Below are 19,280 nucleotides of genomic sequence, written 5' to 3' on the forward strand. Positions count from 1 at the left end.
TATCATATTCCTCCCAACTCCTTTTGAAAGACCCTGTCCAATAGCATTTATTCTAACATACTCTACAATTTATTATTCCATCTCCTTCTGCTAGAATTCTCATTAATATATCCTAAACAGCTATGACAGTAGCTGGAATGTTATAAATATGACTAATTTTAAAATGACAGGCTTGAGTGGGGAAATATTTTAAAGTCTTTGAAGGAGACTCAGTGTGTTTCCATGGATGGGGCAATGGTTTCATTTTTTTGTTCAGACTGCTATTGAAGACCACTCTAAAGTGGCTTCAGTTAGGAGTAGAGAATCAATTTTGTTATTTTGAATCCCACAAGTTCCAAAATTAAGAAGTTACCATTAACCTGGATTGAGCACCAGCAGGCCTGAGACAGCATCTCTTAATAAAGCAATATTGCTTTCAATCTCTGCTAGCAGTCTCTCTCTAGCTAATTCTACACTAAGCTTATGTCTTTCACAGGATATTACTGAAAGAAAGCAGCAAAAAATATCCAACACACACACTCTGAGTCACTTCTACCATTTCCTCTAACATTAAAGCCTTAATTGGTATAAGACCTTTCTTGTAAGATGACTGCTCATTTCAGTTCTCTAGCAGAATTAAGCATATATCCTTATTCCCCATCACCTAAGTTAATGCCATATTTGAGATTTCTTTTACCCACAGTATTCCACTTTCAGGTACAAACTTTTATATCCATTATAATTTTTAGTGTCAATAACAATGACAACAGCATCAACAAACAAGTTTAATTTTATATAAAGAAATACAGAAGGCAGGCAGACCCAAAATGGTGTGGCTGTTCCATAAAATCAACATAAGTGCAGACATGTTCTGTAATCCTGCTCCATCATCCTTAATACTCAATACCATTCTCAAAGTTCCTACAAAATTGCCAGAGCTGCAGATTTAAATATCCACATTGTAGGTAGTGAAACAAAAAAGTGCAAAAAAGGAAATTATTTCTTAAATGTCCTATTCAGACAAACACTTCTTCTAGCTTACAGATCTGCAAGGGAGGCTGAGAATGTTTTTCAGCCAAGAATTCTATTACTGAAGAAAAAAGAATGAATTTCAGATAGAGAAATAGTCTCTGATACAGATTCACATCATTTTTAATTGCAAAATAGCCTATAATATCAGTTTTTTTAGTTTAACTCAAAAGCTGTGCATTCAAGTTTTTAAAAATTTCTTAGTAGAAAGGTTTATTTTGGCTATTCATTTTTTTTTCCTTTCTAAGTAACACTCGTACTTAGTGGTCAGAGATGGCAGAAAATAAGAGTTTTGGACTTTTGTTACAATTCAAATCTCTTCAACGATTCACTGATTAAATCTACAGGGTTCTTTTTTACATTATGAATTTCCTCTTACAGCATAGGGGACAAAATGTGAATGAAAGCATTCTCATATTCATTACAGCATACAGTGCCCTCCTCTCAAATAATCAAGGTTCAGTGCTAATGAAAGATTTCTCAATATTCATTATACTCATAAATGTCTTCTCGTGCAAATTCTCTAAAATAACACCAGTAATAATGATAGCTAATATTTGTAATACGCTGTGTTGAAGGCACTGGTCTAAGAACCTTGCATTTAATAACATATAATACTTCTGAGAATCTTATAAGGAAGGCATTCTTCTTAGGTCTATCTGATAATTGTGTAAACCAAAGCAGCAGTTAATTATCATGTTAAACATCACAAAGGAAAGCAACTGAAAGAGTCAAGATGACTTTGAAAAAGACATATGTCTATGGCTAAAAGTCTTCCTATATTTACATGAACAGAATTATTGTCTATTATAATTTGTTAAAGTTGAGGTTTCCAGTAATGACAGGTTTTTCTACATGGATTACATTAGCATTATCTTTCCCCCATACAAATTCACTGATTCTGAACTTTATGAAGCAAATGTGTTTACATGTTTACATTTTAAGAATTCTTTGATGATAATGAATTAATGACCAGAGAAGGCTCTCTATATTAATTACAAGCATCAGGTAATTCATATATAAACTTGTGAGCCATGACTGAAGTCTATCCCACATTCCTTATATTCAAAAGATTTCTCACTGATATGAATTCTTTGATGTTGAGTTAGTTGTGAACCACGAGTAAAGGCCTTCCCACATTCCCGACACTGATACGGTTTCTCACCAGTATGAACTCTCTGATGTCGAGAAAGATGTGAGCTTTGAGTAAAGGCTTTTCTACACTCTTTGCATTCATAGGGTTTCTCACCAGTATGGATTCTCTGATGTAGAGTAAGTTGAGAACCGTGACTAAAAGCCTTCCCACATTCCTTGCATCCATAGGGTTTTTCTCCAGTGTGAATTCGCTGATGTTGAGTAAGTTGTGAACCACGAATGAAGGCCTTCCCACATTCCTTGCACTGATATGGTTTCTCACCTGTATGAATTCTCTGGTGCTGTATAAGTAGTAAGCCACGAGCAAAGGCCTTCCCACATTCATTACATACATAGGGTTTCTCACCAGTATGAAGTCTCTGATGCTGAGAAAGATGTGAACTCTGTGTAAAGGCCATTCTACATTCTTTACATTCATAGGGCTTCTCGCCAGTATGAATTCTCTGATGTTGCGTAAGCTGTGAGCCACGAATAAAAGACTTCCCACATTCCTTACACTCATAGGGTTTCTCACCAGTGTGAATTCTCTCATGCTGAGTAAGTTCTGAGCCACGACTAAAGGTCTTTCCACATTCCTTACACTCATAGGGTTTTTCACCAGTGTGAATCCTTTGATGTCGGGTAAGGAGGGAGCCACGATTAAAGGCCTTTCCACATTCCTTACACTGATAGGGTTTCTCACCAGTATGAATTCTCTGATGTTGAGTAAGTTGTGAGCCATGACTAAAGGTCTTTCCACATTCCTTACATTCATAGGGCTTCTCATTGGTATGAATTCTCTGGTGTTGAGTAAGTTGTGAGCCACGGATAAAGGCCTTCCCACATTCTTCACATTTATAGGGTTTTTCACCAGTATGAATCCTCTGATGTTGCATAAGTAATGAGCCACGAATAAAGGCCTTTCCACACTCCTGACATTCATATGGCTTTTCCCCATTATGTATTTTCTGATGTTGAGAAAGCTGTGAGCCACAAATAAAAGCTTTGCCACATTCCTTACATTCATAGGGTTTTTCACCAGTATGAATTCTCTTATGAAGAATAAGTTGTGAGAGTTGTGTAAAGACCTTCCTACATTCTTTACATTCATAGAGTTTCTCACCAGTATGAAGTCTCTGGTGCAGAGTAAGTTGTGAGTTCTGAGTAAAGGCCTTCCCACATTCTTTACATTCATAAGGTTTCTCCCCAGTATGGACTTTTTGATGTCGGGTGAGTTGTGAGCTTCGAATAAAGGCTTTCCCACACTCTTCACATTTATATGGTTTTTCACCAGTATGAATTCTATGATGTAAAATAAGTTGGGAGCTCTGAGTAAAGGCCTTTCCACATTCCTTGCATGCATAGGGTTTCTCACCAGTATGAAGTCTCTGATGAAGACTGAGCTGTGAATCACGACTAAAGGCCTTCCCACATTGCTTACATTCATAGGGTTTTTCACCAGTATGAATACTCTGATGTTGAGTTAGGTGTGAGGCTCGTCTAAAGGCCTTCCCACATTCCTTACATTTATAAGGTTTCTCAGTAGAATGACACCTGGGATGTTGAGATAAATAAGCATGCTGGTTGAAAATAGACATTTTATCATATATGATCATTCCTTGACTGAAATATTCCTGATTTTCTTGTTGCTTTTCCAATGTGCCTTTGACTTCCAAATAATCTCTGGAACTGGAGTTCTCAAGATCACAGTTTTCAAGTCTGGCACTCATTTCCCATTGGGATAATTCTGTTTCATAAATGTCTTTTTTTGGAGATAAGAGCTTGTTTGCCCCCCTTGAGGGCAAGTCTGAAAGGTAAGAGAAAATTTTCTGCTGTCATTTCAAAAGAACTTCCATAGTAGAAAAGACTGTATATGAAAATATATATATGAAAATAATATCCATAGGAAATAACCTCAGTGTTTTCCAAATATTGTGTACTACTTACCTTTCCCATAAGAACCTGATATATATTTAGTTTTATAAAACAATGCCTATTCTGTTTTCTATTCTATTCTACACTACACTATTTTAGTCATCTTTTTCCTCTCCACTCCACCTTCTCTCACACACAGAGTCAAAAACCACTAAACTGATTTCATGCCACAGTAACGTGTTGCTGGGGCTTCCCTAATGGCCCATCTGCCAATGCAGGAGATGTGGGTTCTATCCCTGGGTCAGGAAGATCCCCTGGAAGTTGAATTAATTACAAATGGCCAATGAGTTCATCAATCATGCCTATGTAATGAAGCCTTCATGAAAAACCCTAACAGAAGGGAAGGGATTCAGAGAGCTTCTGAGTCAGTGAATACACTGAAGTGCTAAAAGGGTGGTATACCTGGAGAGGGTATGGAAGCTCTGCAACTCTTCTCCATACCTTCCTATGGTATAAGCCTTACAGTTGGCATGTGTTTAGTTTTTTTTTTCCTTTTCTGTAATGCAAGAATATGAGTTAAACTTTGATTGTCAAGGCATTCATTTCAAGCATGTCTGGACCAATAAACATGCTGCCAGCCACACAACTAGGTAAAGAGGCAGGGTGAGTCAGGCTGCATCCCCACAGTAAGCTCCTTTGTTTTAGAGATCTTAGTTGATTTCAATAACTGACCATCTGGGCCACTTGTTTTTTTATCTTCCTACGCTTTACACTCCCAATTCCACCTTTTAAATTCACTAATGAGTGGGCCTGTGAAACCTTTAATCCCAGTTAAACCAGAACCCCAGGCTCACACACATGCCTGTGTACTGGCTCTTTTTCTCTCCTGCATTCTCTCTTCCCTAACAATCTCGCTGTATGGCCTCAGATGAGCTGTGTAATTTCCAGGTCCTGTAAGTAAATAAACTTCTTTTTTCTCAGTTTTCCTGATACATACTACTGAAACATACTTGCAATCATCGTAAGAACTACAAGGGCTAGTCTGGCCACAGTATTGATTATTGATAGGCTGATTCCAGCATAAACAGTAAAAACTATGCATTTCTTTCATTTAGCTGCTACTGAGTTGTATCCTTTATAATAAACTGCTAAGTGTCAATGTTTCTCTAAGATCTGTGAACCATTCTAGCAAATTATTGAACCTGAGATTTATAGCCACTGAGAAACCCTGATTTACAGCCAGTCAGTCAGAAGTACCTGTGACAACTTGGAACTTGGAACTGTCATCTGAAGTGGTGGTCAATCTCATTGGACTGAGCCCTTAACTCGTGGTGTCTGTACTACTCTGGGGAGTCAGTGTCAGAACTGAGTTAAACTGCAGAATACCCAGTTGGTATCCACCAAGAACTAGAGAATTGCTTGGTATGGGAAAATCCACACATCTAGGATCAAAAGTGTTGTGTAAGTAGAAGGGAACAGTATCTTTCCCCCTTTTAGGACCTAATATAAACAGACAAGAAATAAAGGCAGAGAAGACTGGAACATAAGATGGGTAGATGGGTAAAACTGATGACATGTTAACACATTACAATAAAATTAGAAATTACAAAAGCATGCAAAAAATATTTACTGTAACTAAGATACTTCCATATAATGATTATCATAAAAGTAAAATGAAAGAAAAGTAAAACCCACAATTTAAAACTACCAAGAACAACCTTGTGTGAAATCCCATGAGATTCAGCTAATGTACCACAGAAAACTTATAGCCTTAAATCCATTTAATAGAAGATAAGAAATAGTTAAAAACAAGAGAATTAAGGTTCAACTCAAGGAGAGAGAGAAATAAAACAATTAGCTATCTAAAAATCAATAAACAAGTAAACTAGAATGCAGAAAGAATAGAAATGGCTAGCAAAACTACAAGTTAATTATTTGCAAACACCAATACATGATATAGAACTTTGACATGTAGGAAAAAAATCAGATTGGGCACAAATCCAAAAAATTGGAAAAGAAAAGACCTTAAGTCCCCCAAATCCAAAGGAATTAAAAAGTGCTTATGACAAAAAAACTATATATAACTCAATAGTAAATTATAAAAATGATGAAATGGATGAAAATAATTTTTTAAATGACCCATGAAGATAGAAAATATGAATATACATCAATAACCACATTAGAATTTAAAATTTGAGTTCAATGTCTATGCTCCTAAAAGGCAATAGATACTGATGACTGACAGTATTATTGACAAGATCACGTATAACTGTTCTTGAACATATAAAAATATAGAAATCCACCCAAGTCATTTTAAAAAATTAAATGAACTCAGGTAAGAAAACTGGACAAAGAAAACTCAGGAAAACCAATCCAATTTCACAAATAAACATAGGTAAATTTTTTAAAGTAAACTATTAACAACAGATAATCTAGCTGTGTATTTAAGGACTAATACATCATTATCAAGTAAGGTTTATCCTACAAACGCAGAAATAATTCAACATCAGAAAATGTATTTTAAGACTGTATTTAAACCTCTAAGACCAAATGGCTCTTCCTTAACCTAATTAAGGGTATTTACCAGAAACCTACATAAACATATTTAATAGAAAAATTTTAAATTAAACATTAGAAGCACCCTCAATTAGTTTGAAAAACAAAAATAACTTTAAAAAATGTAATATACTCAAATACTCAACTCCTTCTACTGATTAGTTTTCTTTTAATGATACATATAGAAAAGAAAAGGATCATACATTATAGGTGGAGAGCAAATTATCAACCTAGAAATCCAAAATGATCCACTGAAAAACTATTAGATATTTCTGTAAGGTTACTATCAATTTACAGACATGAATATTTCACTCTATCTATGTATGTGTATTTATATCTATGAATTTTTTTCACAGAACAAAATATTTCTATTTATAATATGAACAAAATTTATGAAGTACTAAGGAAATTACTTATCAAGAAATGTGCAAGATCTTTTAAAAAGGCAATGAAACTTTACAGAGGACATAAAAAGAAAGTAGATATAGTATGTTCAAAGGTAGAAGGATTCAATACTGCAAGTATATGAACAGTGGTCAGATTTCCCCAAAACACCAAGAAATGCTAGGTAATATATCACAAAGTATTACAAGTATTCCTTTTACAAGTATTCCACAGTTTAAAAAAAAGTAAAGTGAAAGTGAAGTCACTCAGTCATGTCCGACTCTTTGCGACCCCATGGACTGTAGCCTGCCAGGCTCCTCTGTCCATGGGATTTTCCAAGCAATAGTACTGGAGTAGATTGCCATTTCCTTCTCCAGGGGATCTTCCCGACCCAGGGATCAAACCTGGGTCTCCTGCATTATAGACAGAGGCTTTACTGTCTGAGCCACCAGGGAAGTCCTCAAAAAAAAAAAAAAAAAAAAGTAAAGCAGATCCAAAGGGGGCAAAATGAAGAGATCATCAGAAGCCAGAGGTTAGCATGCTCTGCAGTCACACCTACCCTTGGGACATTTGCTGACTTCACTTGCCTAAATGTCTGTATCTTAACGGTACAGAAAAAACCCAAGAGACAAAAAGGTCAAGGACTGGCACTGCTTCCTTTCACAAAATCAAACTGTCCAAGGCCTACAGAGAAAGGAAAGGAAAAAGATCCATCTAACCTCAAAGGAAAATGACAAGGAACATTTTTATCTTGCCCTAGAATCTCTATCAAATGAAGAAAAAATACTATGGATAATTCATTACACAAGAGCCCCCATGCTTGCAAGAAACTGAAGAATTAGACTGGTTTCCCAGGAACTGTAATTATTGAATGATACATGTAACATAAATGCTTGAAATATATAAAAATACAAAATCAAAATGAGAGAAGAGAATATATAGAAGAAAAAAGAACATCTAAAGGAGAGGGAAAATAACAAAGTTCTAGAAATAAAGAAAACAGTATAATCAATTATATTAAGATCTTAAGAAAATATCTTAAAACAGAGAGAAAATACAGGTTACTTACAAAAGGAACAACAATGAGACAGATGGCAGACTTCTCAAGAGCAACAACAGAAGCCAGAAGACAGTGGAATAATATCTTCAGAGTGCTGAGAAAAAAATAATTGTCAGCATATAATTCTATACCCACTTAAATCATCAGGTAAAAATAAAGGTGAAGCAAAAAATATAAAATGAGTATTTACTAATAATTGGTCTTGCCTAATGTATTTAATGATAAATAAAACAATCCCAGTAGGAAGGTATGATGGAAAAGGAACAGTGTGCAAATAAAAGAATAATCATGTAAATAAATCTACAACCAAATACTACCACTACAAAACAAAATTAATGCCCACTGTGGGGGGTTAAAGGAAACAATTAAAATGTTAGTCAACAATAACATATCAGATAGGAAAGATTAATCAAAATGAAAGTATTCTAACATTCTTTATATTGTCCTGGGAGAAGGGAGATATTGTCACTTTTCTTAAGGATGTATTTGTTAAGTGACACAAACAATAATGGTAATGACTAAATGACCAAAATAGACAGAAATACTCCCAAAATATTTAAACTCATGTCATTCAATTTTTTATCTACAAATTGACACGTATTTTTATGTAATGATTATCCAGTGTTCATCAAAGTGTAGAAAAAGAGTACAGTCACACACTGCTGGTACAATCCCAGTAAGAATTTTGTGAAAATGAAATGTGTATTTGACATAAACATGTCAATTTCACCTTTTTATAAATCTCTACTCACTGCCACAGCAGCCACCAATTCATTTCAAGGTAAATAACAAACACACACAAGAGAAGACTCTACACATGGACACCACCAGATGGTAAACATGGGAATCAGACTGATTATATTCTTTGCAGCCAAAGATGGAGAAGCTCTATACAGTCAGCAAAAACAAGACCAGGAGCTGACTGTGACTCAGATCATGAACTCCTTATTGCCAAATTCAGATTAAAATTGAAGAAAGTGGGGAAAACCACTAAACCATTCAGATATGACCTAAATCAAATCCCTTATGATTATACAGTAGAAGTGAGAAATAGATTTAAGGAACTAGATCTGATAGAGAGTGCCTAATGAACTATGGACAGAGGTTCGTGACATTGTACAGGAGACAGGGATCAAGACCATCCCCATGGGAAAAAAATGCAAAAAAAAGCAAAATGGCTGTCTGAGGAAGCGTTACAAATAGCTGTGAAAAGAAGAGAAGTGAAAAGCAAAGGAGAAAAGGAAAGGTATACCCATTTGAATGCAGAGTTCCAAAGAATAGAAAGGAGAGATAAGAAAGCCTTCCTCAGCAATCAATGCAAAGAAATAGAGGAAAACAATAGAATGGGAAAGACTAGAGATCTCCTCAAGAAAATTAGAGATACCAAGGGAACATTTCATGCAAAGATGGGCTCAATAAAGGACAGAAATGGTATGGACCTAACAGAAGCAGAAGATATAAGGAAGAGGTGGCAAGACTACACGGAAGAACTATACAAAAAAGATCTTCATGAGCGAAATAATCACGATGGTATGATCACTCACCTAGAGCCAGACATCCTGGGATGTGAAGTGGGCCTTAGGAAGTATCACTACAAACAAAGCTAGTGGAGGAGATGGAATTCCAGCTGAGCTATTAAAAATTCTAAAAGATGATGCTTTTAAACTGCTGCACTCAATATGCCAGCAAATTTGGAAAACTGAGCAGTGGCCACGGGACTGGAAAAGGTCAGTTTTCATTCCAATCCCAAAGAAAGGGATTGGACTCATCTCACACGCTACTAAAATAATACTCAAAATTCTCCAAGCCAGGCTTCAACAATACGTGAACCATGAACTTCCACATGTTCAAGCTGGTTTTAGAAAAGGCAGAGGAACCAGAGATCAAATTACCAACATTCGCTGGATCATTGAAAAAGCAAGAGTTACAGAAAAACATCTATTTCTGCTTTATTGACTATGCCAAAGCCTTTGACTGTGTGAATCACCACAAACTGTGGACAATTCTGAAAGAGATGGGAATACCAGACCACCTAACCTGCCTCTTGAGAAATCTGTATGCAGGCCAGGAAGCAACAGTTAGAACTGGACATGGAACAACAGACTGGTTCCAAATAGGAAAAGGAGTACGTCAAGGCTGTATATTGTCACCCTCCTTATTTAACTTATATGCAGAGTACATCACGAGAAACGCTGGGCTAGCTGAAGCACAAGCTGGAATCAAGACTGCCGGGAGAAATATGAATAATCTCAGATATGCAGATGACACCATCCTTATGGCAGAAAGTGAAGAAGAACTAAAGAGCCTTTTGATAAACATGAAAGAGGAGAGTGAAAAAGTTGGCTTAAAGCTCAACATTCAGAAAATGAAGATCATGGCATCTGGTCGCATCGCTTCATGGCAATTAGATGGGGAAACAGTGGCTGACTTTATTTTGGGGGGCTCCAAAATCACTGCAGATGGTGACTGCAGTCATGAAATTAAAAGACGCTTACTTTTTGGAAGGAAAGTTATGACCAACCTAGACAGCATATTTAAAAGCAGAGACATTACTTTGTCAACAAAGGTCGGTCTAGTCAATGCTATGGTTTTTCCAGTAGTCATGTATGGATGTGAGAGTTGGACTGTAAAGAAAGCTGAGCACCGAAGAACTGATGCTTTTGAACTGAAGAAGACTCTTTGAAAGTCCCTTGGACTGCAAGGAGATCCAACCAGTCCATTCTAAAGGAAATCAGTCCTGGGTGTTCACTGGAAGGACTGATGTTGAAGCTGAAACTCAATATTTTGGCCACCTGATGTGAAGAGCTCACTCATTTGAAAGAGCCTGATGCTGGGAAAGATTGAAGGTGTGAGGAGAAGGGGACAACAGAGGATGAGATGCTTGCATAGCATCACCGACTCGACGGACATGAGTTTTGGTAAACTCCAGGAGTTGGTGATGGACAGGGAGGCCTGGCGTGCTGTGGTTCATGGGGTCACAAAGAGTCGGACACGACCGAGTGACTGAACTGAACTGAACAATCCTTTATATCTGTGGTTTTTAATTGTCGGCCCTGAAATCCTCGGTATGAGAGTGAGGCATATAGTTTATCACAAGACCTGTGCAAAGCAGTATGCAAACCAAATATTATATGTGGAAAGAATAACTGTTTTATTATTAATTAAAAGTTAATATCTAGTAAAATATTTAACTTCCTTTAAAATGTAAAATTTTTCAAATATTACAATTACTGGAAACTACAAAACTGCATCTGCATTAAAATGAATAAAGTGCATGTGATAAAAAATTAAAGATAACCAGTAAGAGCATATAAATGGTATATGTCTTCCAAACTAAAGAAGGGAGGAAATGGACCTAAAAAAATAACTCTACCCATCCCAATTAAGGAAAGATTTTAAAAGGAATCAAAGAAGATCAAGAGATTAAGCCAAGGGAATTCCCTGCTAGTCCAGTGGTTAAAACTCTGTGCTCTCACTGTAGAGGGCACAGGTTTAATCCCTGCTGGAAAACTAAGACCTTGCATGCCACACATTCAAAAAAAAAAAAAAGTAAACCTAAAGCATTAAAACAGGAGAGAAATAAACCCAAACATATTCATATTGACAATAACAGTTAAATTTAAAAGATAAATTCTCAGATAATATCATATTAGTTACCAAACATGTCAGAACATTTACTTGAACAACCTAAGGAACCTTCAAAAAAATAATATCGGTGTCCTGTATTCATTGATTTAATTGGTCTGGGCTGTGGCTTTGGACCTGAAATTTTAAAAGGAACCCTGCTATTTCCAAAGTATATGTAAGTTTGGAAATAATTTCTATATAGTTTTCCAAAGTGGTTATTCCAACTGATACCAATGTCAGTAAGGTATAGAACTCTTAAAAGAAACAGATCTACTCATGTATAATTCATATACCTACAGTTCATTCATTTAGGATACATGCAACTCAACAGTTTTTACTATATTCAGAGTTGTGTGTGCAACAATCATCACAATCAAATTTTATAACATTTTTATCACTTCAATAAGTAACCCCATATCAATTAGCAGCCATTTTCAACTTCCCCATTTTCATTTTTCTATCCACCCTCACCTCCCAGCCCCCACCCCAGGGCTGGGCAACCACTAATACACTTTCTTTCTCTATGGATTTGTCTACTGTGGACATTTCATTTAACTGCAATCATATAAATAGTCTTTGGGTCTGGCTTCTTTCATTTAGCATATTTTCAAGGTTCATCCATGTTGTATGTATCACAACTTTATTCTTTTTTAATTGCTGACTAATACTCCATTATAAGGATATATCAGCTTTACTCATCCATTCAGCTGACAGACATTTGGGTCATTTCCATTTTTTTTCCTATTGTGAATAATGAGGTATATAATACTTCTGCCTTAAATAGTTGTAAACACTTGATACTGTCATACTTCTTAATTTCTGCCAATCTAGTGTGTGTGAAACAATTATCTCACTGGTTTTAATCTGCATTTCTGGACTGCTAATGAGGTTAAAGTTTTTCATGATTATTGGCTATTTGCATTCCCTTTTCCTTGAACTGTCTATAAATGTCTTTTACCTTTTTCTTAACCATCTATACAAGATTTTTATATTCCACATACTAATTTAATTCTTCTGAATATGCATTGCAAGTATCTTCACCAAATTCAAGGCTTATCTTTTATGTCTTTTTATAACGAGAATAATTTCCATGCAAATTATCAATCTTAGAATGATTATATTTTTTAAAAGAACTAAACAGAACATTTAGAAATATTCAATTTGGTTCTCCTCCAAATCTGTTCCTTTATAAAAACCTTTTATTGCTTGTCATTTTTGTGATTCAGTTTATTTCTTTGAATATTTCACCACTAGTTTATACTTACATTTAAAAATTCCAATATGTGAAATCATTTGCCACATAATCTGTTGTTTCCTTAGATTATCTATCACTCACCTGTGACCTATTTCCTTGTGAGTTTGATGATATTTGTGAGCTCATCTTTTGTTGATCTTAATTTGTGAGAATTTTTTTTTTTTTTAATTTGTGAGAATTTTAAAGCCCTCTTACTTTGCCTCAGAGACAATATGCATTTGCTTCGGCCAGGATTCAGAGGGCATCAACTTAGAGAATAAAATGTCAACTCTTTTTTTTTCTATTCTTTAACTATATTTCTTATTACTCTGTCGTTCACTTTTCTTGAGATAAATGTTTTCCTATTCTTTCTACAAAGTTAATGCCCACCCCAAGCCCTTTATACTTACTATTAATACTCCATCTACTTGGAATACTGTTCTCCCTGACTCACGGCCTTATTTAGGTAAAGTCTTTCTTCAAGTATTACTTTCTTAGAGAGGTTTTTCCAAAATCTACCTAAAATAATGCACCCCTCCAATTGCCATTTAGTTATTTGTCTATTCTACTTTACCTTTATTCATACTCTTTATTGGTACCTGCAATTGCTATATTTATTAAATAAATACATGTACACATACATGCACACACATACACACATATTTTTATTTCCTTATTGTTTTGTATTTCTCCCACAAGAATGTATGTTTCAGCAGAATAGGTCCTTGTTTAGATGATTATTTCTCCAGTGCCTACTACAATCATTGGCAGAGAATAGTCTTCCCAAAAAATAAATATATTTTGAATAAACAAACATATTTTTTGAAATGGAGACAATAAATCTAAATACAGAAAAGTCTGGAAAGTAACTGACCCTCAAATTTATATAAAAGGGTTGTTATGGGGCGGGGGAAGGGGAGGGAAGAGGCAAGAGACAATTATATGCTAGTGACGTGAAGAGTCCAAGGACTAAAGTCATTATTTAGGTAGGAAAATCACTTATTAAAGTTCTCATTGATATAGGCTCTGTTCCTTATTTTGCTATAGGAAAAAAATCAACTTTCTTCGATAATCACAGGTTCTTCCTGAGCTAACTTCCAATAAAAGGCAGTTCTAGTATATTCATTCTTTGTAAAATACACAGTTCTTAAAATATGATATTTAACTACAGAACACAAATAAGAGAATTTTTTTGTAATGAACTGTGTTTACTTGAATAGTTAGTAAAATGCATTGATCCTCTGTCTCACTATATTAATTATAAGCTCTTATATTGTCAGAAAAACCATACATTTCTGCACCTATTTAAAAAACATTTAGAGTTGCTTTGGTAGATCTAAATTGTAACAATGAATCATAGCTTGCTTTTTCTGGCAATACTGCAAGTGTCCCAGAATTCATTTCTCTGCCCTGATCATCAAGGAAGACAGGAAGGAAGACAGAAGGAAGATAAGCAATTATATTTAAGGATAGAGGAGATAAATGTGCCCAATTAAACTATGGATGGAGGTTCATGACACTGTACAGGAGACAGCAATCAAGACTATCCCCAAGAAAAAGAAATGCAAAAAAGCAAAATTTCTGTCTAAGGAGGCCTTACAAATAGCTGTGAAAAGAAAAGCGAAAAGCAAAGGAGAAAAGGAAAGATATACTCACTTGAATGCAGAGTTCCAACTCACTTGAATGCAGAGTTCCAAAGAATAACAAGGAGAGATAAGAAAGCCTTCCTCAGTAATCAGTGCAAACAAATAGAGGAAAACAATACAATAGGAAAGACTAGAGATCTCTTCAAGAAAATTAGATACCAAAGGAACAATTCATGCAAAGATGGGCTCGATAAAGGACAGAAATGGTATGGACCTAACAGAAGCAGAAGATATTAAGAAGAGGTGGCAAGAATACACAGAAGAACTATACAAAAAAGATCTTCATGACCCAGATAATCATGATGGTGTGACTACTCACCTAGAGCCAGACATCCTGGAATGTGAAGTCAAGTGGGCCTTAGGAAGTATCACTACAAACAAAGCTAGTGGAGGTTATGGAATTCCAGTTGAGCTATTTAAAATCCTAAAAGATGATGCTGTGAAAGTGCTGCACTCAATATGTCAGCAAATTTAGAAAACTGAGCAGTGGCCACAGGACTGGAAAAGGTCAGTTTTCATTCCACTCCCAAAGAAAAGAAATGCCAAAGAATGCTCAAACTACTGTACAACTGCACTCATCTCACACATTAGTAAAGTAATGCTCAAAATTCTCCAAGCCAGGCTTCAACAATACATGAACCATGATCTTCCACATGTTCAAGATGGATTTAGAAAAGGCAGAGGAACCAGAGATCAGATTGCCAACATCTGCTGGATCATGGAAAAAGCAAGAGAGTTCCAGAAAAACATCTATTTCTGCTTTACTGACTATGCCAAAACCTTTGACTGTGTGGATCACCACAAATGGTGGAAAATTCTAAAAGAGACAGGAATACCAGACCACCTGACCTTCCTCTTCAGAAACCTAGATGCAGGTCAGGAAGCAACAGTTAGAACTGGACATGGAACAACAGACTGGTTCCAAATAGTAAAAGGAGTACATCAAGGATGTATATTGTCACCCTGCTTATTTAACTTATATGCAGAGTACATCACGAGAAACTCTGGGCTAGCTGAAGCACAAGCTGGAATCAATATTGCCGGGAGAAATATGAATAATCTCAGATATGCAGATAACACCACCCTTATGGTAGAAAGTGAAGAAGAAGTAAAGAGCCTCTTGATGAATGTGAAAGAGGAGAGTGAAAAAGTTGGCTTAAAGCTCAACATTCAGAAAACTAAGATCATGGCATCTGGTCGCATCACTTCATGGCAATTAGACGGGGAAACAGTGGAAACAGTGGCTGACTTTATTTTAGGAGGCTCCAAAATCACTGCAGATGGTGACTGTAGCCATGAAAGGAAAAGACCACAGTCCTTGGAAGAAAAGTTATGACCAACCTAGACAGCATATTAAAAAGAAGAGACATTACTTTGCCAACAAAGCTCAGTCTAGTCAAGGCAATGGTTTTTCCAGTAGTCATATATGGATGTGAGAGTTGGACGATAAAGAAAGCTGAGGGCCGAAGAATAGATGCTTTTGAACTGTGGTGTTGGAGAAGGCTCTTGAGAGACCTTTGGACTGCAAGGAGATCCAACCAGTCCATCCTAAAGGAAATCAGTCCTGAATATTCATTGGAAAGACTTATGCTGAAGCTGAAACTCCAATACTTTGGCCACCTGATGTGGTGAGCTGACTCATTGGAAAAGACCCTGATGCTGGCAATGATTGAAGGTGGGAGGAGAAGGGGATGACAGAAGATGAGATGGTTGGATGGCATCACTACCATGATGGACATGAGTTTGAGTAAACTCCAGGAGTTGGTGATGAACAGAGAGGCCTGGCATGCTGCAGTCCATGGGGTCACAAAGAGTTGGACATGACTGAGCAACTGAACTGAACTGAATGAAACTATCCATTCTACTTCTAGCAATTTAAAACTATTCCTTTGAGAATAATACAAAATGCAGTTAATTACTTAAAAACAACCCTGAAATAATGGAAACGACAACAGCCATTCCAAAGATAGATCCTGAAATACTAGGGGTAGATGTTCTTACCTAGTGACACCAAGTTACTATAGTTCTCCAACATCACATCTCTATACAAATCCCTTTGAGCTGAGTCTAGGCAATCCCACTCTTCCTGAGAGAAGTCAATGGCAACATCTCTGAACAGCACTGATCTCTGAAACAGAAACATAATAGTAGTTGTGAAAATAAAGAAAATACTTTTTCAATGGAAGGGGAGATGATGGAGAGAGCTCTCTACAAAGAAGGGAACAGAGCAATTTGGCTGGGCAGTCTTTTACATGGATGAGACACTAAACAAATTGGTGCTTCTCAAGTTTCTTTTTATGCTTATTGCTATAGATAGATTATCCATCTATGTTGCTGCATATAGAATATCTCATTATGCACATAAATCTGGAAATTCATGAAGTAAATGCAACATCCCAATTAAAAGAAATAGCACACAAAGTACCCTGTACAATATGTATCTTATATACCATACATGCTCAATAAATGCGAGTTTCTCTTTCTTCTCCATTTAAGAAGGAAAAAATTTGGTAAATTTTTCTGTAAAATCTTATAAAATCTCTATAAGATTTGTAAAAAATGAAAGAATTTACTAAAACCTCAGGTTCATTATATTAATATCAGAACATCACATCAAAAAAAAGAACATTACATCATAGGCATTTTCCTATTACCAACAATTTAATAAATACTTAAAATAGGCTGTACAATAGCTCCATATAATGAATATATCTGACTTAGTAAGTGTGCATCATTAAACACTTTAGGTTATATAAAAACCTCATAAGCATTTCTTACTTTTGGGAGTTTATAATTCTCAACAGCATCATCATATGAATAATGATCTTTCTTGTTACTATTCATCACTTAAAAAACTCGCCTTGTTCCTTATTCCAAGCAACAGAAAGGTGGTATGGATAATCTAAACTTACACATTTAAGATTAGCCCAACATGCTGAATCTCAAAATGATCCATGTTATTGGTACTGGTCAATCACGGATTCCCAGGGTAGATCCCTGATCCCTCTGTATTCAATCCCTAACTAATCATGCTGATAATCTTAAAAGCTCACAAAGCATCAAGTCTTGCTATGTACGGACACAAAGCCCAGTCAAGAGCAAATCCTACCTTGTCTAACGAGGAAACTAAGGTCTAAAGAGAATTTCAAAGTTTTCTCCTATGTGGTGTATAAACATCTCTGTGTCTCTGCTTTTGTTATATCAGTGCTCCCAGTCAAAGATGCTCACTGCATTTTTGCCTAACCATGTGAGTATAAACTAGATTAGAAAGGCATATTTAGGGAAAACACTATCACTTATAACAATGGAACAAACCAGAAAGCACATTCCTGAGTGGGGTGAGTCAGGAAGGAAGTTTTCAGAATAAGCAATGCAAACATGCACATACTCTGTAAAACGTGATTATTTAAAGAGGGTACTGGTTTACCTGAGCCATGGTTTTTAGAGCTGCGAGACATGATTGATCATCTTCTAGATTCCTATTTTAGAGAAGCACAGTCTGGAAAAGGTAGTGCTGGGGAGGAAAAAACAAAACCATGAGCCCATGCTTTGTACAAAGCTCCATATGGATAAATCAGAGTTATCTTTGTTGTTTTCCTCTTCCTGTCTCTTTCTACTATCCACAAAATACACACTAAGCAGGGGAGATACAGGTAGGTGATAGCTGTTACCCTGGTCAAACTCAATGCTCTCTCAATATACAAAAGAAAATATTTACAACTTCTCTGTTTATAAAATAAAACTTGTAGGCAATAAGACACATTTATATACAGTATAGGAAATGGCAACCCACTCCAGTACTCTTGCCTGTAAAATCCCATGGACAGAGGAGCCTGGTAGGTTACAGTCCATGGGGTTGCAAAGACTTGGACACGAGTGAGCGACTTCACTCACTCATACCAAAAATAAGAGAGAATGCCCACCTGTTATATTTTAATATGTTAATGATCATACACAACAACACAGAAGGTACAGTTAAATACTTATGCTTACAACCACAAAAAACATGTTGTTGACATCATTTATTTATAGTTGACATTTTAAAATAAAGGCCATATGTGTGTGTGTGTGTGTGTGTATCTGTGTCTGTAGAATCAAGGAAACGCATTAACTACAAATAGAGACTTCTACAAGTATGTGATAATTGGCAAGTCAAATATCACAAGCAGTGTTGCCACCAGTGCTGTAACTTTTTTAAATGGTTTTTTAAAACTCGGTAAATTTCTGAATTAAACAAAGTACAATCTTTTATCAAACTATGATAGCATTCCTGGAAGATTTAGCTAATAGCAAAACTATGCAATTAATAGTAAAAGAGAAAAGTTGAACAATTTGAAAAGTATGTGAGAGATTCTAGACCCAAATAATAAAAAACACATTTCACCCCGCCCCCAGCTGTGGTCCTCATTTTGTAGGCCACTGAACAATTTTTTTTGTTGTGCACTGCAAGACATCTAGATCAGGAGTTGGGCGAACTATTGCCCACCAACTATTTTTTAAAATAAAACTTTACTGAAATACATCTATACTCTATACTCATTCATTTATATACTGTCTTTGGTGACTTCCACACTATAATGGCAGAGTTGAGAGCTGCAAGAGACCATATGGCCCATAAAGCCTAAAATATGCACCGTCTAGCCCTATACAGAAAAGCTGTCAAACGTATGATCTAGATTCATGGTTTGCTTCAGTCTTTCAAAAGCCAGAAGCCTTCACCCTCAGTTCAGTTATCTTAACATTGACAAGCACCCAG

The 19,280-nt window shown here is 36.0% G+C and overlaps 1 protein-coding gene across 1 annotated transcript in view; it reads right to left on the bottom strand.

The window, feature by feature from the left end:
* Positions 1-16,667, bottom strand: part of ZNF569 (zinc finger protein 569) — a 91,586-nt gene extending 74,919 nt beyond the window's left edge. The window contains exons 1-2 of the mRNA XM_068991960.1: positions 16,526-16,667; positions 2,108-3,949 (exon numbers count right to left, since the gene is read on the bottom strand). Coding sequence (XP_068848061.1) covers positions 2,108-3,949; positions 16,526-16,667 — 1,984 coding nt within the window. The remainder of the gene's footprint in view (positions 1-2,107; positions 3,950-16,525) is intronic.
* Between the last annotated feature and the right edge of the window lie 2,613 nt (positions 16,668-19,280).

This window comes from Capricornis sumatraensis, chromosome 20 (assembly GCF_032405125.1).
Source record: "Capricornis sumatraensis isolate serow.1 chromosome 20, serow.2, whole genome shotgun sequence".
NCBI classification, from domain to species: domain Eukaryota; kingdom Metazoa; phylum Chordata; class Mammalia; order Artiodactyla; family Bovidae; genus Capricornis; species Capricornis sumatraensis.